Raw genomic sequence first — 26,758 nt, forward strand, 5'->3', positions numbered from 1 at the left:
TGTATCTTCGGAACTTTGTATCTTCGGAACATTGTATCTTCGGAACATTGTATCTTCGGAACATTGTATCTTCGGAGCTTTGCCCCCACTGAGAAATAGCCGGTTCATCTGCGAAATTCCATTTGCTTGAAATTCTCCTGCAACTCTTCGCCAACTTTTGTTATGATGCTCTTGAACATTTTTCTGTATGAATGAATTTTGTATATTGAAGACAGACAAGATCCATGATCCTTTTGGTACTTAACATACTGTTTATTTTTTTTCTTACAGAATACCACTACGGTAAGAATATAAACCTTACTACTTCTTTCATATCTTTGATCCTTTTTAGGCACCCTTATACATTATTGAAAAAAAAGTAAATCTTTATTACGTTCATATATTAAGAATAACAGGATGCTGAATTTTAATAAATCAAACTGTTGTGAAACATTAAAGCTTTGAACATTTTAAAATGGGTAAGATCCCTCTCCTGGACTTGATTCAAAACTGCCATCAAACATATACAGCATATTTCTATTATTCATATATTGTATATGTTTATATATAATCAGCCTTTCTTCCAGATAGCTGCTAATATTTGTCTAATTCAGAGTAACTACTATTGATATACAATGTTTTCAGTTAAATTCTACCAGTTGCTACAAAGTTACAAAATGTAGTTCTGTGTTGTAATGAGAATTGGAGATCCCCATTATATAAGAAAATTAAATTAATTTTATAGATCTCCACGTTCACACAGTCAGTAATTAATATTGACAAGTAAGTGCCTTATTTTAATGCTGTGTAGCATCTTTTGCCGGTGCTGGGGTCATGTCGTAAGAGATGAAATGATGATGCTGACACCAGCAGAAATATATATATAAAGTTGCGGTAGGAAAGAAAATTCCTTTTGGATTTATAAAACAGTAAATGACAGATGTAAGGGAGTTTGTATTTCAGAACATTTTATATGGAAAATGCAACTTTCGCATCTATTAATTATACTGTCACTATTCTCTCTTGTATATTACACTTCATTACATTATATTGCTTATGAATAGGGTATTGTAGCTTCTATTTATACCTAATAATGTGAAGCTGGTTATACGCTCTCAATGGCTGTAAGTGCACTTTTGTAGCTTGATTTGTGATCCTGGTTGTGGAAAATTCATACCCCTATGAAGATTCATATTAAAAATAACATATTTATGTTTCTGTATTTTATATTTATTTGCAGATCACCATTCTCCAGTCCATCACGGTATGTTTCCTATTAACATTACATAAAATATGTTTATTGTTGACCTATGTTGCGCTATAACTGCACTCCTTGGCCAACAACATTTTCTGTCCTGGGTTTAGTCCTTGTTTGGGGAGATTATGGAAAGGAACAAGCTTGTTGTTTGTCTGCAATTTTAGGTGAAAACGACCAGACTTTGCACATTGATAATTACCTTCAGCCATTCCATCTCATAACGTGATTGTTAGGCAGAGAGAGGTATCATAAGATCATTGTGATTACTGATGGGAGGATAACGGAAGTTGTACCAGTCCTTCTGCCTCCCACAGGCAGGTGACCACTTCATTTAGTATTTTGAGATCATTATAAATACAGTGTCTATTTATATTTTTATACTTTCATTGTTTAATGTATGTGTGTTCACGTGGTCAGCTGTAGCCAACTGCCAGCAGCCTCCAGATCTATATATGGTCAGTTATACACTAGGGGGCACTGGCGCATTTTGTGGACTTTCCTTGCCTTCGCCTATTTCTGGATCACACCTAGGATAGATCTTGATCAGAGTGTACTCAAGGAACCCCTCTTTCTTGGCCTTGTATGATTCTACCCACAACCTGCTAGTGGGGAGGGGGCCCAATCCTAGGAGCTACTTGTGGCAATCCCCCAGCATAAACATCCAGGACCTCATCCATTACCAAATATTGTATCTTCAGAACTTTTCCCCCACTGCATAATAGCCGGTTCCTCTGTGAAATTTCATTAGCTTGAAATTCTTCCACAACTTAGCTAATCTCTAACCTTTGTTATGATGCTCTGGAACATTTTCCTGTATAAATGAATTTTGTATATTGAAGACAGACGTGATCCATGATCCTTTTGGTATTTAACGTACTGTTTATTGTTTATCTAGCAGGTTCAGACTACAGTTAGAACCTAAACCTTACTACTTCTTTCATATCTTTTACCCTTTTTAGTCATTTTTTTAGGCACCCTTATGAATTATAGATTTAATTATATTATGTTCACATAATAAGAATAACGGGATGTTGTAATTTAATGAATGAAACCATTGTGAAACATGAAAGCTTAAATTATTTTGAAATGAGTAGGATCCCTCTAAGGGTTTGATTCAAAACTGCTGTCAAACATATACAGTATCTCTCTATTATTCATTTATATTGTATATGTTTATATATAATCAGCCTTTCATCCAGATAGTTGTTAATATTTGTCTAATTCAGAATAACTACTATTGATATACAATGTTTTAAATTAAATTCTACCAGTTGCTACGAAGTTGCAAAATGTAGTTCTGTGTTGTAATGAGGATAGGAGATTCCCATTATGTAGGAAAATCAAATCAATTTTATAGACATCCACGTTCACACAGTCAATAATACATATTGACAGGTAAGCACCTTATTTTAAAGCTGTGTAGCTAAACAAAAGTATAGATCTGAAGATAGAAAATGATCTTAATTGCAAAATACTCTAATTTTTCTATTTTGATACTATTCTCTCTTGTATATTACACTTCATTACATTATATTGCTTAAGAATAGGGTATTGTAGCTCGTACTTATACCTAATAATGTGATCCTGGATATCCACGCTATCCGCGGCTGTAAGTGCACATTTTTTATTTGATTTGTGATCCAAGTTGTGGAAAATGAATACCCTCATAAAGATTCATATTAAAAATAACTCACTTATGGTTCTGTATTTTATATTTTTTTTTGCAGCTCTCCCTCCTTCAGGCGGTCGTGGTATGTTTCCTTTTAACGTTATGCAAAATATGTTTATTGTTGACCTATGTTGCGCTATAACTGTACTCCTTGGCCAACAACATTTTCTGTCCTGGGTTTCGTCCTTGTTTGGGGAGATTATGGGGTGGAACAAGCTTGTTGTTTGCCTGCAATTATAGGTGAAAACGACCAGACTTTGCACATTTATAATTACCTTCAGTCATTCCATCTCATAACTTGATTGTTAGGCAGAGAGAGGTATCATAAGAACATTGTGATTACTGATGGGAGGATCACGGAAGTTGTACCAGTCCTCCTGCCTCCCACAGGCAGGTGATCACTTAATTTGGTATTTTGAGATCAAATATAAATACAGTGTCTATTTATATATTTATATTTTCATTGTTTAATGTATGCGTGTTCACGTGGTCAGCTGTAGCCAACTGCCAGCAGCCTCCAGATCTATATATGGTCAGCTATACACTAGAGTGAACTGGCGCATTTTGTGGACTTTCCTTGTCTTCGCCCATTATTGGATCACTCCTAGGATAGATCTTGATCAGACTGTACTCAAGGAACCCCTTTTTCTTGGCCTAGAAGCCACGCGTAGCTATCCCCCAGCATAAGCATCCAGGACTTCATAATCAGTCTTTCTTCCAGATAGCTGTTAATATTTGCCTAATTCCAAGTAACTAGTTTTGATATACAATGTTTTCAGTGAAATTCTACCAGTTGTTACAAAGTTGGAAAATGTAGTTCTGTATAATAGAGCTGATAGAAGATCTCCATTATGTAGGAAAATCAAATAATTTTATATACACCCACGTTCACAAATTCAGCAATAAATATTGACAGGTAAGCGCTTTATTTTTTTTTTACACCAATAATTTTTATTACGTTTTTAAAAGTTAGGAAGGGAGGGGTACAGAAATAGAAAAGGGGGGTAGGAAGGGAATACATAATGGGAAGCAGACATAACAATGTATGTCACACCAAAACATGTCAACAATATCTTATCAAGTTGGGAGAAGAGACAAAGTTAAGGCTAAGCTCGGGGTTGGAGATAGATCTGGGGGGGGGTCGGAGTAAGAAGGTTATGTTTTTTTAGGGGGTAGTTTAATCTAGAACCTTCGCCATCAGTGATAAATTTGTGCCAAGCATCCACTTAACAATTGGGGAAGAAGGTGACATAGAATAAGGAGCATCTAGTGTCTCCATTTGAAAACTAGAGCGGATTGTCATAATAACTTTGTGAAGGGTAGGGGGTAGTGGCTGTTTCTATAGTTGCCCAGTTGCTAATACAATGTGGCCCCAAATATATCTGTATTGTTTGGGCAACTGATCCGGGTATAGGTGAAGAAGAGCAGTAAAAGGTGTTGGGGTTAAGGATATAGAAGTAACTTTCCGCGCAAGATCGAATACCTCATGCTATAAAGGCTGAATAATAGGGCATGACCAAAACACATGTATGAGATCCCCTACACCTCCACAATTGCACCAACATAATTTAGATTGGTTAGGCTATAATTTCTGGAGACGAGCTGGGGGTAAGGTAAGTACGATATAACAATTTATATAACATTTCCACATGATTGGTACAGTTAATACAGAAGACAAATTGCTACATATAATTTCCCACTGAGCTGGGTGAAAGGCAGGTATTGAGATCCATTTCCCACTTAGTTTGGGAGGTGTGTTTAGGAATAGTAGATAAAGAAGAAAAGTGTTTATACCAGAAAGTAATTCCACCCTTATTGTTACCCTTAGTCAGTTTAAAGTAGAGAAGAGAAGGGGTGGGTGGAGTTGACCTTTCTGCCGTGAAGGACCCTGATCAAATGCCTCAGCCGCAAGCACTTATAAAAATCTTTAGATGAGTGGGCAAACGCATCCTGCAGCAGTACAAAAGAGCAGAGGCCCCCAGGGCCATACAGGTGCCCTAGGGATGAGAGACCCGCCTGGATCCAGCTAGTAATGTCAAAATCAGGAAGAAATGTAGACACCGTGAGGAGATAAATATTACTAGTTGGAAGGGTAAATTCTGTAGAGGAGCCCACGGTTCTGTCCCAAACTCTCAAAGTGTCCCCTATAGAGGCTAAAGGGTCATGCGGGTGAGGCATCAAATGTTTGGGGAGCCAAATCAAATCTGCAATTGGGCACGTATTGTATAGAGCCCTTTCCAAATCCATCCAGGGTTTATGGGAAGTCGGGAGAAACCAGTCTCTAATTTGAGATAGGATGCAAGCTACTTGATAGCTGGTCAGGTCAGGTCAGGTAAAGCTAAGCCCCCCTGTTTTTTGGACAAAGTCATACGGGCACAAGAAATACATAAGTTTGGGGAGAAGCATCATTTTAAAGGCCTCTACTCAACCCAGCCATGACACCTCAAATGTCAAATGTAGAGAGCTTATGGAGATGAGTTAATTATGGCGGATAATTGACTTCAAATATGTCTGAGAACTTCACAGGGACATGAATTCCTTAGTATGAAATCACTTTCACCTTCCATATATATTTAAATCTAGACTTCAAGCGAGCTAAAGCATCTGGCGATATATATGAAATGGCAATTCTTCAGTCTTTGTTGTATTAAGTTTCTAATATGAAGCCTGAGTAAGCGCCTTATTTTAATGCTGGATAGCTACACAAAAGTATAGATCCTTTGTTTATCTTGTAGTATGCTTTCTAAATTTCGCATTTACAATATCTAGACGTCTCAGAGTCAATTCCTCAGATTTATTTTCAAAATCCCTTGAATCAGAACAATTAGGTCCGATTCATAAAAATTCTCTATGTGGAATATCCGTGATTATAAAAGGGAGGTGTGCACTATCAAGGTGGGACACACTGTTTATAGCTGTCTTCTTTCTGTTTTTGCCAATGTCCAGCATACCATTATCTCTTACAGTAATTTAGATATCAAGAAAGTTGACCAGCTTTTTTTTATGATCTCAAAAGCTAATTTAAAATTGTAATTATTTACTTTCAATTTCAGGATAAAATTTTCAAAAAAACCTTCGGTCTCCTTCCCATTTTATCAAGCTATCATCTGTATTGCATAGCCACAATCCGTGTATTCTTGAAGATTGTCAATGAACACTATTTCCTTCTCCTACCAGTCTTAGTAAAGGATTGCATAGATCGGCGCACAGGTGGATCCCATGGCCGTCCCTTGTATCTGCAAAAACAAATTTGTCATGAAATAGAAAATATTTCTTTATGAAAACAAATTTCAAGAAATCTACTAGAAAGTTGTTCAATTCATTAGTATTGTCCATGCTCAAAAATAATTTGGTTGCTGCTACCCCACCTGCCTAATTATAGAGAAATTCTATGTCCCATATCGAACAATTCTCAAAATAAATTAGTTAATTCTTCTCAGGACAACAAAAGTAACCTATACATTGGAAGGTAGAGATATAAGTTATTTTCTGATAAATCTATCTGTGAATATGCTGGCTTGCTATATGAGACTTCATATGCTGGCTAATGTGTTTCTTTCTGGTGGTTGTGTTTTGTTTTCCTGTAGTTTAGTAATCCAGTGTAATGTAGAAATTCTTTAATTCTCCACTTAGAGGAATAGTAAATCCATTTTTGTTACTATGCCTTCTTTATATGCTGCTTCAGTGAGGTTGGTAAAGACAGATCATTAAGTTCTCTGACCACTTCCAACAAATATTATGTTTTTAGCCAAAAATAATAGTAAAATAGTAACTTGCACCGTTATATCTTCTATGCAGTGACTCCACCTTAGTCAGAATCGTGTGGCGCATTCATTGCGAAATGTCCACAGAGAGACTAAGGGAACTCTCTGTCTATCTCCTATCTATGACCACAGACACACACATCAAATAGCGGCACTTCAGGCTGATCTTTAAAGCCAAACCGGCACTTTTATTTCTAAAGATTGGGAACCACAAATTATTTTTACTTTTATATATAAGAAAAATGTTTTTCTATCAGAAGGGGTTGTTTTGCAATATGTACATAAAAAGGTCAAGTAAATAGTATATTAAACAGAATTGTCAATGCAATGAAATAAACACAATAGCAATATATATATATATATATATATATATATATATATATATATAAACAGTGTTTTATAGTACAGTGAGTGCCTCTCCCTTTTCTCACCTTCTAGGACTTATTAAATTAAGAAGAACCTCAGGCTCACTTATCACTATTTTCACCGGCTAAAGACTAGTTCTATGAGAAACCATATACCATTCTCTAGTTACACAGGCAGTATTCAATACGCATAAGCTGCTGACACACTTAAACTCGCGCAAACAGAAATCATGCAATAAAACGGTAATGCAGTAATAACACACAACTTGCAGTATCTTTCATCCAGGAAAATGTATATTTCTCACGAATATAACATCCAACACTCCATCTCCCTCACTTGATGTTTCTCAAAATGGAGGTAGAATCGGTGGCAAACAAAATGTTGGCTGCGCCCTCCTGCTAACTATGATGATGATGAAAATGATGAAACTTCACTGCTTTCTTTCAGAATATGTCACTCTTTAAACTTGCAGTTTACTCACTGAAATGCTTCTTCTTTGCATTTAAGTATTTCTTCTAGATGTCGCAGTCACAGAATCACTGGCTGTCTCTCCCTGCACTGTTACACTTGAAACTAAAACACAGTGCTGCAAAAGGGTTTTAAATCAATGTGTTCGGGTTTACCCAACAAGTCCAGCAAGTATATAAATCAATAAATAATCAGTACTTTTCCCAGAGTTGTCCAATATTTTGTTTTCAGCATAGCTCCTTTCAGCAATGGCGTCTGTCAGTCTCACCCACTCTTCTCCAAAGACTGTCTCCTCACACTCCTGAAATCTTTCTCCAGTCCCTTCTTCTCCTTCACTGAGTAATGAACCTCCTGGTTCTATAGAGCAGCTTTCTCCAATTCTCCCTCTCTCAGTGTCTCTGTCTCCTGTCACACAACCTCCTCTCAGCTCTCTCACTCCTCCTCTCTCTGTCTTCCCAGCTTCAAACACAGGTTTCAAACCCCTGATAGACTCTGCGTGTCTCTCTGAACTCTCTCACCCCAAGGCAGTCTGGGGGATGTAGTTTCCAAGCAGTCTCATTGTGCTCTATTTCACATGCGCTGCCTGCCTCTACACATACAGTATTTTTATATACAATTTTGTTTTTTAGCTTAATTAAACTTATTTAAATTAATAAGCTTTATTTTCTTTTGGCACTTGTTAATTATACAGATACCACTCTAGCTCATTATCTTTGCACTCCTTACTACCCCAATAGGGGCAATCATGGGCAGTTACCCCATTAATATATAGGCCAAGAGAAAACAAGCCATATCACAGCAAAAACACCTATTTTCTCCAGCAAAAGGAATTTTTGCCCTTTGATTTCAACTCCTGTGTTTTATACCTAATACCAATAGGCTGCTCCCCCAGGCAAAAATTTACCAGCCAGTCCATTATACTATGTATATAGACACCCTACAAATAAGATATATAGCAAATATTATATATACGTCCTCTTCTGAAAATTCTACAAATCATTCTGAAATACATGAAGGAGTTAGTGCAAGTCAAACTGTAGTGCAAAATGATTTAGTTAATCTAATAATCAGTATTCAGGTCTATATGAGGAATTTCGAGCAGTGTAACCCCCCCACCTGTCGTTGCCTATTCCCTATTCCCTCCCTCAGAGCCAATCGTTTAGATTAATGGTTAGGCGCTTATTGACTAATGGTATTATCTGTGTAAACGTCCCAAGGTGCACATGTAGTTTTGATGTCAATTCAAGTAAACATTTAGTGCTCCCATCTAATTGAAAATGACAATCTTAAAATTTGACGATCTTTATTGAGCCTAACTGGCTTTTATATGCAATCCCATCAAATATACAATACCAATATTTGGTATCATAATCCACATATACCACATGCATCCATAACATTACTTGTTAATCTTAAAACATAATCAACCAATATATCAAACTGGATCGTGCTTATAGAGTATTATAATCCATACAAAGAAGAAAATGTCAAATTCGATTGTGCTTAAAAAGTTAATATAGTCCATGAGACCATGTCTAAGAAAAAAAAGTTCAGCCAGATATCCAGCCAATAGCCACTCTCTTGTTAAAACAACTGTACAAATCAAAGAAAGTGGGTCCAATGGGGATAATAAAAGTACTTAATCTTGCCTTTAGAAGAATGGTCCTCTCATTCCCCTCATTGTTAGACACAATGAATGAGATCCCATTCGTTGTGGCTAACACCAGAAATGGAGGACATTTGCTGTGTAGGGGAATGGAGGACATTTGCTGTGTAGGGGAATGGAGGACATTTGCTGTGTAGGGGAATGGAGGACATTTGCTGTGTAGGGGAATGGAGGACATTTGCTGTGTAGGGGAATGGAGGACATTTGCTGTGTAGGGGAATGGAGGACATTTGCTGTGTAGGGGAATGGAGGACATTTGCTGTGTAGGGGAATGGAGGACATTTGCTGTGTAGAGGAATGGAGGATATTTGCTGTGTAGGGGAATGGAGGACATTTGTTGTGTAGAGGAATGGAGGATATTTGCTGTGTAGGGGAATGGAGGACATTTGCTGTGTAGGGGAATGGAGGACATTTGCTGTATAGAGGAATGGAGGACATTTGCTGTATAGAGGAATGGAGGACATTTGCTGTGTAGAGGAATGGAGGACATTTGCTGTGTAGAGGAATGGAGGACATTTGCTGCGTACAGGAATGGAGGACATTTGCTGTGTAAAGGAATGGAGGACATTTGCTGTGTAGAGGAATGGAGGACATTTGCTGTGTAGGGGAATGGAGGACATTTGCTGTGTAGGGGAATGGAGGACATTTGCTGTGTAGAGGAATAGAGGACATTTGCTGTGTAGAGGAATGGAGGACATTTGCTGTGTAGGGGAATGGAGGACATTTGCTGTGTAGGGGAATGGAGGACATTTGCTGTGTAGAGGAATGGAGGATATTTGCTGTGTAGGGGAATGGAGGACATTTGTTGTGTAGAGGAATGGAGGATATTTGCTGTGTAGGGGAATGGAGGACATTTGCTGTGTAGGGGAATGGAGGACATTTGCTGTATAGAGGAATGGAGGACATTTGCTGTATAGAGGAATGGAGGACATTTGCTGTGTAGAGGAATGGAGGACATTTGCTGTGTAGAGGAATGGAGGACATTTGCTGCGTACAGGAATGGAGGACATTTGCTGTGTAAAGGAATGGAGGACATTTGCTGTGTAGAGGAGTGGAGGACATTTGCTGTGTAGGGGAATGGAGGACATTTGCTGTGTAGGGGAATGGAGGACATTTGCTGTGTAGAGGAATGGAGGATATTTGCTGTGTAGAGGAATGGAGGATATTTGCTGTGTAGGGGAATGAAGGACATTTGCTGTGTAGGGGAATGGAGGATATTTGCTGTGTAGGGGAATGAAGGACATTCACTGTGTAGAGGAATGAAGGACATTTGTTGTGTAGAGGAATGGAGGACATTTTCTGTGTAGGGGAATGAAGGACATTTGTTGTGTAGAGGAATGGAGGACATTTGCTGTGTAGAGGAGTGGAGGACATTTGCTGTGTAGAGGAGTGGAGGACATTTGCTGTGTAGGGGAATGGAGGACATTTGCTGTGTAGGGGAATGAAGGACATTTGCTGTGTAGAGGAATGGAGGACATTTGCTGCGTAGAGGAATGGAGGATATTTGCTGTGTAGAGGAATGGAGGACATTTGTTGTGTAGAGGAATGGAGGACATTTGCTGCGTAGGGGAATGGAGGACATTTGCTGCGTAGAGGAATAGAGGACATTTGCTGTGTAGGGGAATCAAGGACATTTGCTGTGTAGAGGAATAGAGGACATTTGCTGTGTAGAGGAATGGAGGACATTTGCTGTGTAGAGGAATGGAGGACATTTGCTGTGTAGAGGAATAGAGGACATTTGCTGTGTAGAGGAATGGAGGACATTTGCTGTGTAGAGGAATAGAGGATATTTGCTGTGTAGAGGAATAGAGGACATTTGCTGTGTAGAGGAATGGAGGACATTTGCTGTGTAGAGGAATAGAGGACATTTGCTGTGTAGAGGAATGGAGGATATTTGCTGTGTAGAGGAATAGAGGACATTTGCTGTGTAGAGGAATGGAGGATATTTGCTGTGTAGAGGAATGGAGGACATTTGCTGTGTAGGGGAATGGAGGACATTTGCTGTGTAGAGGAATGGAGGACATTTGCTGTGTAGAGGAATGGAGGATATTTGCTGTGTAGAGGAATGGAGGACATTTGCTGTGTAGAGGAGTGGAGGACATTTGCTGTGTAGAGGAATGGAGGACATTTGCTGTGTAGGGGAATGGAGGACATTTGCTGTGTAGAGGAATGGAGGACATTTGCTGTGTAGAGGAATGGAGGACATTTGCTGTGTAGAGGAATGGAGGACATTTGCTGTGTAGAGGAATAGAGGACATTTGCTGTGTAGAGGAATGGAGGACATTTGCTGTGTAGAGGAATGGAGGACATTTGCTGTGTAGAGGAATGGAGGACATTTGCTGTGTAGAGGAATAGAGGATATTTGCTGTGTAGAGGAATGGAGGACATTTGCTGTGTAGAGGAATGGAGGACATTTGCTGTGTAGAGGAATGGAGGACATTTGTTGTGTAGAGGAATGGAGGACATTTGCTGTGTAGGGGAATGGAGGACATTTGCTGTGTAGAGGAATGGAGGACATTTGCTGTGTAGAGGAATGGAGGACATTTGTTGTGTAGAGGAATGGAGGACATTTGCTGTGTAGAGGAATGGAGGACATTTGCTGTGTAGAGGAATGGAGGACATTTGCTGTGTAGAGGAATGGAGGACATTTGCTGTGTAGAGGAATGGAGGACATTTGTTGTGTAGGGGAATGGAGGACAGGCGCGGGCTGACAACAAGCAGCCCGGGGGGCGCACAGGTGGCCGCACCACATGACACACGATTCGGCCGCGTCATTGATGACGCGGTCGCATCGCGTGTCATCAGATGCGGCCGCCTGTGCAGCCCGAACAGCGGTCACTCTGAGCGGCCCGGGGGAACGATGCCCCCTGGGAATGGAGGATATTTGCTGTGTAGGAGGATAGTGGTATTTTCCATCAATGTGCTCATTTTATATATATGTCTGGTTTGTTATACGTAATATCTTATTAAATATTGTGCTATTTTATGGCTTATAGAGTTTAGGAAAATCTAAAATGTAAAATTTATCTTTAATACATTTTGTTGTTTATTTTTGTCCTATTGCTATAAAATGACATTGATGGTATTTCAGTCAATTTTCTTCATAAAACATAAAACATATTGTTTCAATTATTTTTTGTAGTTCTACCTACAAATCGGTTTCCAATATTTGATCTTCCTAGAAGAGGTAAGTAGATATTTTGTATTATACTTTATCTATGAGGCATATTTCCATTTTTCTTTGTATCGATGTCACGAGCCGCAGCGGTAAGCTGCATCCTGGCGTGATCTAGCTGCCGGGCACGTGCTTTAGTTTCTATGCTCTGTTATTATTCTTTGGGGTTATCTTTGTGGCATAGATGTAGGAGGGTGTAGGGACATCCTCCAACTCCAAGAGGAGCTCTCATATGATTTAAACTGGTTCATTTATATTTTTATACATGCTTCCTGGTTTATGTTATTACTTATGCCAGTTCTAGCTATCAATTAATTAATTAATTAATTAGCAGCCTCCTGAGTCTGATTGTCAGCCCTGTCCTCCTCTGTCCTGTTTAGCTCTTAGTACTATTTAAGGCAGTGAGGTCTGAGCCTCACTGCCGGTTATAGTGCCCAGTTTACCTGTCAGCTAACCTGCTCCTTGTCACGAGCCGCGGCGGTACTCACAGCCGCCGCGGCTCGCTTCTGGCTCCCCCTGGTGACGGCCCGGCCGTCACCAGGGCAACGGCCGGACGCCTCTACTATAGCGCTGCGTCCTGGCGGTAGGCGGGCGTGTGCGCATGACAGGCAGCCTGTGGGCTGATTAATTAGAGGTCTGATTTACAGGCATTAGCCTGCATCTGTGTATTTCAGGGACAAGCCCTGATTGGCCCTGCTCTGCATGAACAATTAGCCTGCAGCAGTGTATCCTACTCCTGATTGGTCTGTATTTGTATTTAAGGCAATGAGGTCTGCTGCCTCATTGCCGGTTATAGTCTCTGTATCCAGTCTGCTGTACCTGCTCTCTGCCCTGTTCCTGTCTATTGGTCTATTGGGCTGTTGTTTACCCGTGTATGACCCTTGGCTTGGATTTGGACATTGCTTGTGAATCTGGTGACCCTGACCTCTGGCTTGAATACCGACCTCCCTGTCTGCTCGTGACCCATGACCTCAGCTTGTATACTGGTACTGTTGTCTGCTGCCGGCCCCTGACCTTTGCTTGGATTCCACTCCGCTTGCTTGGGTTCTCCCCAGCCGGTACACACTTCACGACCCTCTGTCAGTCTGCAGCCCAGTCTGTCCCCACCATCAGGGGCTCCAGTGAACACCTGACTGGCAGAGTAGATTCCGGGTTGTGTTGTGCCGGCTGGAGGGGTTCCTAACATTCCTGTGCTGTGTTTGGTGAAATCCTTTTGGATTGACTACTGTGTATGACCCCTGCCTGTACCTTGGACCTTGCCTACTTGTCTGTGACCATGACCTTTTGGCGTGTTTAATGACTATCCTGCTTGCCTGTGACCCTTGACCTCGGTTATTGTCTGACTATTCACTACCTTCTATCCAGCCTCCTGGCCTGCCACTACGGGCCTGCATTACCAACCCAAACACCATGCCTGGAGTTAAGTCCTGAGGGCATCTGAGTACCGGTGAGCCTATGAAGCTCTAAGGGAAAGGTGGCTGCTATAGGTGAAGACCTCCGCCATCTAGTTCTGTGGGTTGGTGATCAAACCGTCAGCGCAACAATCGAAAAGTTTAAAAAACTTTTTAAGGTTTGTGCTGCCAGAAAAACATTGCATCAATAGTATAAAGATGTACTTTATCCCAGGATCAGTCTGCTCCTCCCCTCCCCCGTTCCGCCTCTCAACTCAGTATTTGAGTTCAGACGTGAATTTCATGCAATTGTGTTCACTGGCATAATGTCCGTTCCTGGATATGAGCAGAGCAATATAACGTAAAATATGCTATACTAAATGACTCACGCCTGATGCAAATCATCTGGCCCAACCTTCAATCCATGGTCAAAGTCACTTAAATCCCATATCTTCCCCATTCTGGTGTTTACTCTGAACAACAACTGGACCTCTTGGCCATGTCTGCATGCTTTTATGCTTTGAGTTACTGCCACGTGATTGGCTGATTAGATATTTGCATTAACGATAGATGTACAGGTGTACTTGATAAAGTGACCAATGACTATTTATATTATATCTATGATACAGTAACTGTCTTGTATTATGCTCAAACGTCTGCATAAAACATGTTTTCATCAGTTGATCTCCATTATCATTTGTAGCAATAGTTCCTACAACTCCAATAGCAACAACTTCTTCTACAACAAGTAAGTAAATATTTTTTTTAATATTAATGATCTATGAGACATAACAGGGTTTTTACTTTTTCTTGTAAACAAAGTATTAATACGTTTAGTCAAGTTTGTGCTGTAAGAAATTTTGTTTCCAGTAAACATATACATTGTAACAATAATAGTGTTAATAACATGTTGCATATTACAGGGAGATGGTGTACAAGCTCTCACTGTTCTTTACAACGTTTGTATATTTCTTTGTTGGCAGCAATTTGTGATCCATTCTATGTTCTGATAAGAGGTTTACACCCCACTGAGAAAATGTGCATTGAAATATCTAAAGCTCGAAATGCTGTTTTGAACTTATTTCACGATGCAAGTACAGGTAGGTACCGATCACATCATCTGTATAACTCAATTCTAACCAGGGGTGTTCAGCAATAGGTACTATCCAGTAATACCATGTTTGGCCACCGGTAATGCTGTAGAGTTCTCCCATTAGCTTTTATTCTTACAAGCCTGTGTGCTGATAATATTTTAGTTGAGTTATCTTCATGGGGGACATTTATTTGCTGTCTATCCCCAGTTCTTATGCCTCATTTCTTGTCTACCATTTCATTGCCTATGTCATGTAAGCAGTTAAAGTTATTTAATCGTTTACCAATAATAATTGTCTATGCGATTTGTGTGATTCCAAAGCACAAAGCAATTTATTAGCAAAAGCAAAAAGAATAACAGTTCAATAAATAAGTACATATATTCCCTATTATCCATAACTAGCATACACAAGGTGCAAACTTTCAGGCGTATGAACCGGGTGTCTGCGAATAAATAGGGGATTAGAATGTCACCAAACATGATATGTTTCCTGTAACCTGAACCTTAGATCTCACTGAAGTACATATAACCTTATACTATCTAACTATAAACTCAAATAACATCTGTTAATAAAAACCTGTGGATTGGAAGCATTATAAACTATTATAAACATGAACAATGTGCATGTGAATGTGTAAGTGTATGCGTGCGTTATTTATCGTGCGATTGCGTCACGACACGTGGCGTACTGATCGCAATCGCACAGTAAAACAATATTAATCAATATACTTTCTTTCATCCAATTATTCGACTTTGACAGCAGCGGTACCAGCCTATTGGATATAACCGCAGTAAGAATAAAGCGACAGACTAATCAACATTCAATCACTTTATTCTCACAGCTGTTTCTCCCATTAAGCAGACTTGGCTGGGATAGATCCTCATTGAAGTTACGTCTATGCATTACCGGCCCGACTGCAACTATATTGTGGGAGTTCAGCAGCATTTCCAGGGACGGGGGGAATGACTTTGAAGGGCTCACTACCCTTGCCCTCCTTACCAGCTCATCCGGGATCGACAGATAGCATGGTGGACTGATGGCATGAATTTTGATACTTTTGCACCTAAATGCTAAAATAAGGTTATGTTTTGCGGGTCAATATTAATTGAATGAAATCCAAGGGGTGAAGGAGAGTGTGTTTCCTGTTTTGTGGGGCTGCTTTCTTCTTTTACAAGTTCCTATTACATCTAATTCTGAAGATTGCAGTCCACAAAGGTGGACATGAACTTTAATAATAATGTAATGAGACAATCTTTGATTACAAGGAAAATAGGTTGGAAAATTAAAGGAAAACTAATGCACATGGGGAACGACACAATCGAGCAATTTTGTGGCTAGGTTTTTATTTTTTCATACGTTTTCCTCATTTTTACAACATTTCGCTGTTTTTGTGCTTCCAATCCCTCCACAGGTATCACAATAAACAGTAAATTGGCTCCAAATGAATTCAGTTTTGTCAGGTTCGGACTTCTGCATTCGAGAATGAGGCTAAAAGTGGACGTTACAAACCACAGTATTGCAGTAACACACGATGCAGATGTACAAACTTATGACTGGAACTCATCCTTTGAAAAAATTGGGTAAGTGGTAAAGAAATTTTGATAATAGATATCTACTTGTTTATTCAGAAATATTTACGATTGAAATTTTATAAAGTCAGAAGAAGTTCATTATTTTTATTTGCTATATTACCTATTAGTTTTCTTCTTCTACATAGTGAAGACTGAGTAAGGCTGCATGGTCCAGCCAGGTGTATGCCAAGTATATTACTAGGACTCCCACGTGTGCTCACTATTGTGCCCCACTATTCACAGGACTGTTTGCTCTATTACTTATTATCTTTCGTACAGGCAATTTCCGGGGCTAATAGGTGTCTGAAACTTCCGCTAGGCAACAAGTCGGTGATTAAATAATATAGAGTTCAGTACCACTTGTGTCCTACGTGTGGCGATATAGAGCCAAACTATTCAGTTGCCGGCAGTCATGTTTAGTTTTTAGCTATTTTAGGATACAATAAATATAGATATATTTAATGTAAGCCGTGCATACAATAAATTATTATTGTAAAAGGAAAGTTTTAATTTGAGACATTGTTAAAATGGAATCACCTAATTAAAGCCCATGTTGCTCCTGAATTTTGACACAGTTACATCCAGGCTAGTATACTTAGCGGAACAAAGTTTCTATAACACTTTACTGTAGGTGGCATCCAAATAGGGAGCACATGTAGGTATTTACAGACTGAAATATCCAGTAACTGGGGTATTCTGCATATAGAGCTCCTGGAGGGCACTACCGTCATGTACATACTGATCTGGCCATTACTTTGGACCAAGGAAACATTTTGTGACATCTGATTACTGACTTTTGCCAATTTTTTCTTTGCAGATTTTTGAAAAAAGATGGGGAAAAAATCTTGGTGACCACAGAAGATGGGGCCACAATGACAATTTTCCAATCTGAGGAGATATTTTATCTCTCTTTAGATATAGACAATACAAAATCGTCATCAAATAACACAATTGGGATCATTGGTATGTAGTGAAACTTAATTAGAGTTAATGAGAAAGTTGATGAGAGTTTTGGTAGCGTCATGACTTAGGGTTTTATCCTGGTTATGTTTTAAAGATGAAAGCTTGGGAGAAAGACTGGATGTGGGAAGTTAAGGGAATGGTGGTGTCAACTCAGGTAGCGGAAATGAAGAAAAGCGGAGAGCCTTGTATTGTTCACGAAAGGAGGGATGTGATGAGTTCTGGATAGAGTTCTGGATAGGGATGGAAGATGATGCACAGTTTGAGACATGTTGAGCTTTAGAGCTTTAGATAGCATGACATCCATGAAGAAATAGTAGAGAGACACATGCTAAAGAAGAGAAGAGAAGAGAAGAGGTAGATTTGGGTGTCATCAGCGTAGATGTGGAAATGCAGACTAAAGGAGTTGATTAGATCATCAAGGGAGATGGTGTACAGTGAGAAGAGCAGAGGGCCGAGGACAGATCTTTGTTGGACCAACAGGAAGAGTGAACGAAGAGGAAGGAGCTGATGGTATAAACAGAAAAGGAACAGCTGTAGAGGTAGGTAGTGAACCAGGAGAGAACAGTGCCACAATGGCCAAAGGAGAAGAAGGTAGTCAACGGTGTTGAAAGTGGCAAAGTGGTCCAGCAGGTTGACAATGGAGAAGTGAACCTTAGACTTAGCAGTGAGAAGAACGTTGGTGATGTTAGTGAGGACACTCTTGGTGGAGTGGAGGGGACAGAAGCCAGATTGGAGCAGGCCAAGGAGGGACTGACAGTAGTTTGGTGGCGAATGAATGGAAGGAACAGATGGTGTGTTGGGTAGAGGGGGAGGATTTAAGTAAAGCTAGTGTGGCCTGGAAGCAAGAGATTTCTTGGTGGATGGTGTGTTTCTTGGCATTGAAGTAGCTGGAGAGTAGATGGTTGTATGAGAGGATGGAAGAGAAGGAAGGCAGAGGAGGAAATTGAAGGTGGCAAAGATGCAATAGTGCTTGGAAGACTGGGTGGAAATTTTAGGGCTGTATCACATATAGGGACTGCACAAACTGGTAATTAAATAGATCTCAATTACGAAAGCAACCATCACATTATGGCTTAATAATGATTTAATATGTGGATAACCTGGAAATTACTAGAAATTTAGTCCCTGTGCTTCAAGTATAAGGATGGTACAATGGTACAATAAGAGCTGGATATGAGGCTCCTGTCTAAGGAGTGCACTGTGTAACTCCTTCCTCTTATAGATAGTATACCCTATATTTTTGGTATGTGGTAAAAAGGGTTAAGGATTTTATATATGTGTACATTTTAGATACTAATATATATTTATGCATTTAAAATTAAAAGAGGAATGCTAAAACAATTCCTAAGTTAAAAAGATGTTGTGTGCCTTTCATGAAAATGCTTCGCTAATTATAAATATCTTGAAAAGATGCCCAATATTTTATTTTCAACTTTTAAAGTTTTAAACACTTTTATATATATATATTTATATATATTTGTAAAACCAGTCATATAAATTCAACATGAGATGTTAAAAGATAACCACAATTGAAGTTTAACATGTTGTCTTGGGTGACGTTCTATAAGTTATGACAAAACACATAGCTGACACCTGGGGTGCTGCATTCCCCTCCAGATCCACAGAAGGCTCCATGGGTTCAGCGAAGTGCTGCCCCCTGCTATAAAGGGAGGTTTCTTTCTAGATTGTAAGCTCTCGCGATCAGGGTCCTCTCTACTCTCTGTCTCACGTCCACACCTCCCTCTTTAATGTCGTATGTACTTGTCCTATTTTTTGCATGATTTGTTATACTCACTGTCCGTCGCTGCAGAGTTCTGTGGTGCCTGACAAATAAATGGTGATAACGATGAAATACACAGCAGTGTAGTCGATGCCCCTCCCACTGACACAAAGGTGGGGCATCGACAACACTGCTGCCTGATGGAATCTGGTCAGAAGTGGTAGAAGAGAGGAAAGAAACACTAGACCTCTTTAATATTGGGGAGACCCACCAATTGGGGTTAATGGGTCACCCCAGATAAGTATAAATATGTATCCTATAAGAACCTAGTTAACTACGTTATGTATTCAACGTTCACACCTTTTTATGAATGATTCTCTACTAACCATCTTTCAATTCCAGGTCAGTTGTTAAGAGATGACAAAATACATTTTCGATCAAATCATTTTGTTGCTGGTGGCCAGGAACTTCATCTATCCAGGTAAATGAAATGTGTTAGTGTATTGCTGTCAGAAAAACATTATGGGGGTCATGCAGAGTCAGATCTAAGTCTGATTCGTGAGGGCAGTAGAAAGACTTATGTCTCAGTCTCTGAGCAGACTTAGAGATAATTAGAGAGGTGAAACCAGCGAGCAGTAAATTCGTGTTAACGCTCCTCACATACTATGCTGAGTTGGACGTAGCCGCAGATGCGACTCTCGGAGGTGTATCTGTTGTGGTTGCTTCCTCCTGGTACAAGATCGTGGTGATGATGATGATGAGCTCCTCTCATCTGCAAGTGAAAAATGTTGTGTACCCACAGATCCCTATGCTTCTCTGTAAACTACGGATGGTCAATGTCTGTCAAGTTCAACCCATTCTTATAAGGCTTAGCCGTGTAGATTCAGACAAAGCGAAAGCAAAGTCCCAATGAGGCAGCTGCCAATTTATCTAGCTATGGGGAAAAAAATCTCCTCCCAGATCCCATGTATCGTATTCAGTCTCCGGAACAACCACCATAATAAGACAGTGTAATGATCATAGCTGGAGATACAATTCCCCATCAGAAAGTCACCCAGTATATTTTTAAATATATGCACTGAATTGGTCATCACCATCTCTCTTAGTAAAGAGTTCCATAGTGTGACTCCCCTTCCAGTGATGAGCTCTTTTCCATGCTGATTGCGAAACGTCTTTCTTCCAGTTGAAGTGAATGTCCTCTTGTAACCTGCAGAGTCCAAGCCATGACAGCTCATTAGACAGAGCTTTGCATTGACCTTGGATTTATTTATACTTATTAATTAGCTCACCTCTAAGGCTCCCTTTTCTCAATGTGTCTGATCCTTCTCTACCATATAACCCTCCATTTATTTAATATTCAAATAAAGCAACAATTGCTTTCTTACCTCTTTGTCTGTTTGCTAATACCCAGTCTTTTATTATTGATGTGTTTGGACCCAATTGTACAGCACTGCAGAGTACACTGCACTATATAAATTATGTTAATAATTAGTAACAGAAATCCTCACGAATATTTCCTGACTCACTTTCATTTGTTCATTTTCACTTTCAGCTTTACAGATTGTGACTTCTCATCATATGGCGATAACCCAGACGGATCCTGTTTGGTCGTTCGTCTCGGTACAAATGAGTTAGACAGTGGAGCCAGCAACATCATACCGGACATCTTCCATGTTCCACAATAATGAGGATATTACAATACAATGTATCAGAGATTTCTGTGCAATGTTACTATAAATGTTTTTACCCTTGTCAGGAATAAAGTAAATATGAGATTGGGAAACTGTATCACACGCCTGATTCGTTGGATTTTAGGATAATGGGTTGAAAGAAAACAACAACATTTAGTTGTTAAACATGACACATAGAGCAGTATGGTTATTGGAAAACAATAAATACAAATAAAACATATTTGTACTTCTATCGTTAGAAGCTTACAGTGTATGTCCGAGAAGTGACAAGAGAATAACATGAAGCTGAGAGTATGTGAAATGAGAGAGATGAGATTCCTGTATGACTTACACATGTGTTTATCTTCAAAGATATATTTGTCGTAAAGTAACTACAGCTGAAAACTGATGAAATAAAATATTGTTTAGAGATGCATCTGGTGCTGTTTTGTTCATCTTCTCTATTTAAAATAGAAAGATATTACAGCAACATCCTGCAAAATTTTCCAAATTGTTTACAATTGTTGTCACACAAAACCTTTTCATTTTTGAATATGGCGTATCCAAGGCCCAGTGGCCTAATGGACATGCTGTTCCCCATCCCACATCCCCCGTAGGTTGCGTCTCTTTAAATTTTTTGCAAGACTTTGAGATTTTCATTAAGAAATCAAGCTGATTCTTGGGGATAAATGTATCAAAGTGCAATTTCTGCAGCGATTTGAAATCGTTCGAGTTCTTCTTTGAATTTATGTGCAAAGTCGCCATATGTGCTAACGTGAGATTTTGAGATTCCAAAATCCAAACCCCGGTGATGTCTCTTTTAAAATACCTATCTTGCCATCGGTTTAATCAAACTCGCCCGAGATCTCTGTGAATATCGCTAGAATCAATACGCTGCTTTAGCAAACACATCAGCTTCCACTGCTGGTCAATGTTAACATAACAAGAGGCACAATGGAAATTTTAATTATGAGGGTAACCATGATTTTTTGTTTAGAGGAAAAGTAATTATTATTAATTATGTAACATGGCCAAATTATTTTATAAAGAAATGAGTGGGCCAAATTTCATTAATAATGTAAGGGAAATTTTTTATTTTGTTATATTATTTCTGATGTGGAAATGCTTAATATTTCCAGATGAGGACACAATTTAAAGTATATACTTGCGGAACTACAAGTGGCAGCATGCACATGGGCACAAGTGCACGCTGCCACTTGTAGTGCCACAAGTATGTACTTTAAATCGTGTCCCCATCTGACAATATGAAATGTGGCATTGTCAGAAATTAAAAAATATTATTGCCCCCGCTGGTAAAGAAATAGTGTGCACAACAACATAATAAAAAATAAAAAAAATCCCTTACATATAATAATAAATAACATCTGTCCCACTTTTGACCCCTGTAAAATAATTCATAATAATTTTTGCCCTTCTAAACAAGAGATCTTGATTACCCACATCTCGCCTATCCAAAGCATCCTGTTGATTTTCACAGCAATCTCAGGGGAGTAACAAAATTGCAGCATCATACATATGGCGACATGTATTCTTAGAATGGTCAAAAGTAGGGACCGCGATTTGTAGCGTGACAATTTGGATTACATCACTTTACTGGGGATTTACTATCAACTCGCACTTTCATACATCGTCAGGTTTAAACTCGCCGAGAAAATGACTGATGAAGGCAAATCACAGCTTGATACATTTTGTCCTTGGTCTTGTTTTATTTCCCTACATAGTTTTCTTTCAGCCAATTTTTCCTGATTTTGATGAGCCTATGAGCGCATCTGTCCTAAAATATGACAGTGGGTAGTGAACACTTTTTATTTGACAACATGAAACACACATACTCATGAATAACTGATGTTACCTTTACCCCTTCCACCTTTGAATGTTACATTAATCAAGGAAAACCCCTCAAAATAACCCTCAAAATATATTTTGGATTTTTCTGAATTTCACAGTAGTCATATTTGGAGCCTTCTCAGAGATTGGGCTTGTCTTAAGTGGGGATGAATTTATTTCTATATGTCCTGGTCCCTGGTCCGGGGGAATAAATTAAACGTCTAAATATCTCAGTCTCTGTTTGGTCAGGGTAAATTACCATCTTCACTCCTTCAAAAATTCCTGCTTATGGCTTGTTACTTACTCGAAATATCCAAACCTTCTGAATTTGCAAATCAATAACAAAGGCAAAGTTAGGATTGAGGACCTGAAGTCTGATGTCCTAGTGCAGTTTTCTCGCTTACACCAGGATTGCTGAAGCTCTATTTACCTGCTCTTTAGCAATGCAGCAGTTAGTCATTTATTTATATGGCAGCTAATTGCCGCATTTGTTGCATGCAACAATCCTGGTAGAAGGGAGCAAACTGCACCAATATGTGGAACTAACACTCCCTGTTTTAATATAGAAAAGCAGTTAGTACAGCATTAATTACGTGTTTGTATATATATATATATATATATATATATATATATATATATATATATATAGGTCCACAATCCTAACAGGCCAAGAGCCATTTTTCTCGAGAAGACCAGACAACAAAAAAGTATTCATTGGTGGAAATTGAATCTTACCTTTTGTACTGCTACCTCTGAATGCAAGCTTCAAAGTAATATCCATGGAAGATTTGCTTTGAGATCTTACATTTTTCACTATAGTTAAGTTTGTTATACCTGGTTTTGCTGTTGTCCAAGAATACTATTTCATTAATATTCCACTAAAATACCACTTAGCTAAAATACAAAATTACTGACAAATGTTTTTGAATTATTTGCTGGCTTTATTGTTCATCTTCTTTCTTCAAAATAGAAGAATATTACAGGAACATCTTCAGAAATGTTCAATATATTTACATCTATTGCTTGTTTTGCACAGAAAAAAACCTTAATTCTAAAGCATTTGCACACAGGAGGCTCAGTGGCCTAATGGATAAGGCATCAGCCTCCGGAGCTGGGGATTGTGGGTTCAAGTCCCACCTGGGTCGCTTCACTTTAAATTTCTTGCGAGCGTTCGAGATGATCAGGAAGAAATCAAGCTGAATGTCTTGGGTACATATTCTACATGGTAATCTTTCATCCACTTTGGGTCTAAAATGTCCTAAAACATGAAACTTTCACAGTGGGTAGTAAAAACTCTCAATTTGACAACATGAAACACACATACTCTGAAATAACTGATGCTACCTTTACCAAAATCACATTTGAATGTTGCATTAATAATAAAATTAATAATCTGCATCATCTGTTGTTGTCAGTAAGTATATATTCACTCAATGCCATCAGTCAACCGCAGGAAATCTCATCCAATTCTCCATCTACTTAATGTTACAAACGCATTACTGTAAGTTCCTAGAGTATATTAAAACTAGTGTATATGTCATCATCATCGTGACTAAATTTTTATATATATATATATATATATATATATATATATATATATATATATATGTCTTAAAGACATACTCAACACTTAAAATGTCATTCAGCTATGTACAGTCAATTTATGATGTTTTATACACAATTATTATTATCATTTTTTTAGGCATAGAGGATCAATAGGCAATATACTGGCCTTTCAAGAAGCATAAATGCAAGAATAGCAGGAAAGTAAGCCTAATACTGAACTAATGGGCCTGAGTATTTAAGGAGAGTAAAGCTTAAAAAATGAGTAACTTTGCACCTGGACAAAACCATGTTGTATTAAAGGGGGAGGTAAATTTAAAATGAATGGACAGATTTATAGTTGCGGTAGGGCATGTCCTAGATCAACTTTAAATTTCAGTGTATTTTGTGTGCTACATGACAAAACAGCCAGTATATAAGTTATGTACAAATTAGAAAACTATTTTCCTCCCCTTGTATTGTAACATGGTTTGTCCATGAGACTATTTACTCCTTTTTTTTCCTTACTTTTCTTAATAACTTGGGCCCAATGTGTATAATATATATAACAAAAAATACCATACAAGATATTAGTAAGAACAAGTGGCCAGTGAGGAGGAATACAAGAGGAGAGTGAGCCCTGTTCGGCGGCAGAATGTGGGCAGAGGGAGGCTGGGCTAGCAGGTGGAGAATTAAGTGGGAGGCAGATACAAACTTAACACAGGTAAGGCTAAGAATCAAACTCATAGAAATGCAAACCACTAAGCCACCATCATCATCATTATCATTTATTTATATAGCGCCAACATATTCCGTAGCGCTTTACAATTGGGGGACAAACATAGTAAACTAATAAACAAACTGGGTAAAATGGACAAAGAGGTGAGAAGGCCCTGCTCGCAAGCTTACAATCTATCATAAACCATGCTGTATGATGGATGGATAGATAGATAGATAGATAGATAGATAGATAGATAGATAGATAGATAGATAGATAAAATATAGATAGATAGATAGATAGATATGAGATAGATAGATAGATAGATCGGAGATAGATAGATAGATATGAGATTGATAGATAGATAGATAGATAGATAGATAGATAGATAGATAGATAGATATGAGATAGATAGATAGATAGATAAACAGATAGATAGATAGAAAGATAAAAGATAGATGGATAGATAGAATAAATAGATAGATATAGATAGATAAAATAAAGAATGCATGTACTAGGCCCCACGATTTCGGGTGGCAGTCCTGAATATAATTGTTATGTAATTTCTAAAGCTAATGTTTTTGTGCAATTTTAATAAAAGCTTCATTTGATTATTTTAATATTTACAGTTTTATTGTTTAAAACAAGGATTGTGGTGGTATGTATACCACAGCAATCCTCCTTTCGCTATTGACAACTCAGGACGGTGATAGCAGAAGATGTTCATAGAAAAAATGCTTTGTTTATTTGAAAAATGGATTTTGCTTACACTAAAAATAAGGGGATTATAATTTTTATTTTCTTTTATTATGTGTTCGACATTTAGTTTTTAGTTGTTTTTTTTATATATTTGACAATTTATTTGTTCTGGCCCGGCAAGGCAGTATTCTTAAAGTTGCCAACCACTATTGTCAGACAGGTGGTTCGGCAATATTTTATTAGCAAATTGCAGTGATAACAGTGAATAAATCTATGTTTTAGTTGTCTTTATGTCAAGAGTCCCTGTTAACAGAATGAGATACTGAAATTATTGCTACATATTTGCATGTACGTTCTTGTTGCATATTTAGGCCCATATCTACATGAGGCCCTGGATGTGTTATTATATATTTGTATATTTTATGTCACATTACTCTCTAGTGACATGTTATAGCCTTTGTTCTTTAAACACTTTTACGTTCTCTACATTATCTAGAATCTTTCAATCATCTTGCTGGATTTATACTCTATATTTTTTATAAACCATGTGTCTAATCTATCTATCTATCTATCTATCTATCTATCTATCTATCTATCTATCTATCTATCTATCTATCTATCTATCTCCCTGTCTGTCTATCTACATATCTATCTATCTATCTATCTAAATATCTATCTATCTATCTATCTATCTATCTATCTATCTATCTATCTATCTATCTATCTATCTATCTATCTATCTGTCTATCTACATATCTATCTATCTATCTACATATCTATCTATCTACATATATATCTATCTATCTATCTACATATCTATATATCTATCTACATATCTACATATCTATCTATATCTCTATCTATTTATCTATCTACATATCTACATATCTATCTATCTAGCTATCTTGCTGGATTTATACTCTATATTTTTTATAAACCATGTGTCTAATCTATCTATCTATCTATCTATCTATCTATCTATCTATCTATCTATCTATCTATCTATCTCCCTGTCTGTCTATCTACATATCTATCTATCTACATATCTATCCATCTATCTATCTATCTATCTATCTATCTATCTATCTATCTATCTGTCTATCTACATATCTATCTATCTATCTACATATCTATCTACATATCTATCTATCTATCTATCTATCTATCTATCTATCTATCTATCTATCTATCTATCTA

The 26,758-nt window shown here is 38.2% G+C and overlaps 1 protein-coding gene and 1 non-coding gene across 3 annotated transcripts in view; both read left to right on the forward strand.

Moving 5' to 3' along the window:
- LOC142099859 (inter-alpha-trypsin inhibitor heavy chain H3-like) overlaps window positions 1-20,867 on the forward strand; it is a 52,040-nt gene extending 31,173 nt beyond the window's left edge. Inside the window, exons 17-26 of one of the 2 annotated variants that reach the window (XM_075183775.1) lie at window positions 271-282; window positions 1,220-1,243; window positions 2,965-2,988; window positions 12,313-12,357; window positions 14,440-14,481; window positions 14,720-14,836; window positions 16,242-16,410; window positions 17,219-17,364; window positions 19,487-19,565; window positions 20,637-20,867. In XM_075183775.1, coding sequence (XP_075039876.1) covers window positions 271-282; window positions 1,220-1,243; window positions 2,965-2,988; window positions 12,313-12,357; window positions 14,440-14,481; window positions 14,720-14,836; window positions 16,242-16,410; window positions 17,219-17,364; window positions 19,487-19,565; window positions 20,637-20,769 — 791 coding nt within the window. In that variant the 3' untranslated portion in view covers window positions 20,770-20,867. Of the gene's footprint in view, window positions 1-270; window positions 283-1,219; window positions 1,244-2,964; window positions 2,989-12,312; window positions 12,358-14,439; window positions 14,485-14,719; window positions 14,837-16,241; window positions 16,411-17,218; window positions 17,365-19,486; window positions 19,566-20,636 lie in introns of both variants that reach the window. The other variant, XM_075183773.1, reaches the window with a different exon arrangement.
- A 2,807-nt stretch (window positions 20,868-23,674) lies between these two features.
- Window positions 23,675-23,747, forward strand: TRNAR-CCG (transfer RNA arginine (anticodon CCG)). The gene has a single exon. It is a non-coding gene; the product is annotated as a tRNA-Arg (tRNA).
- The last annotated feature ends 3,011 nt before the right edge of the window (window positions 23,748-26,758 follow it).

Source organism: Mixophyes fleayi, chromosome 8, assembly GCF_038048845.1.
Source record: "Mixophyes fleayi isolate aMixFle1 chromosome 8, aMixFle1.hap1, whole genome shotgun sequence".
Taxonomy (NCBI): Eukaryota; Metazoa; Chordata; class Amphibia; order Anura; family Limnodynastidae; genus Mixophyes; species Mixophyes fleayi.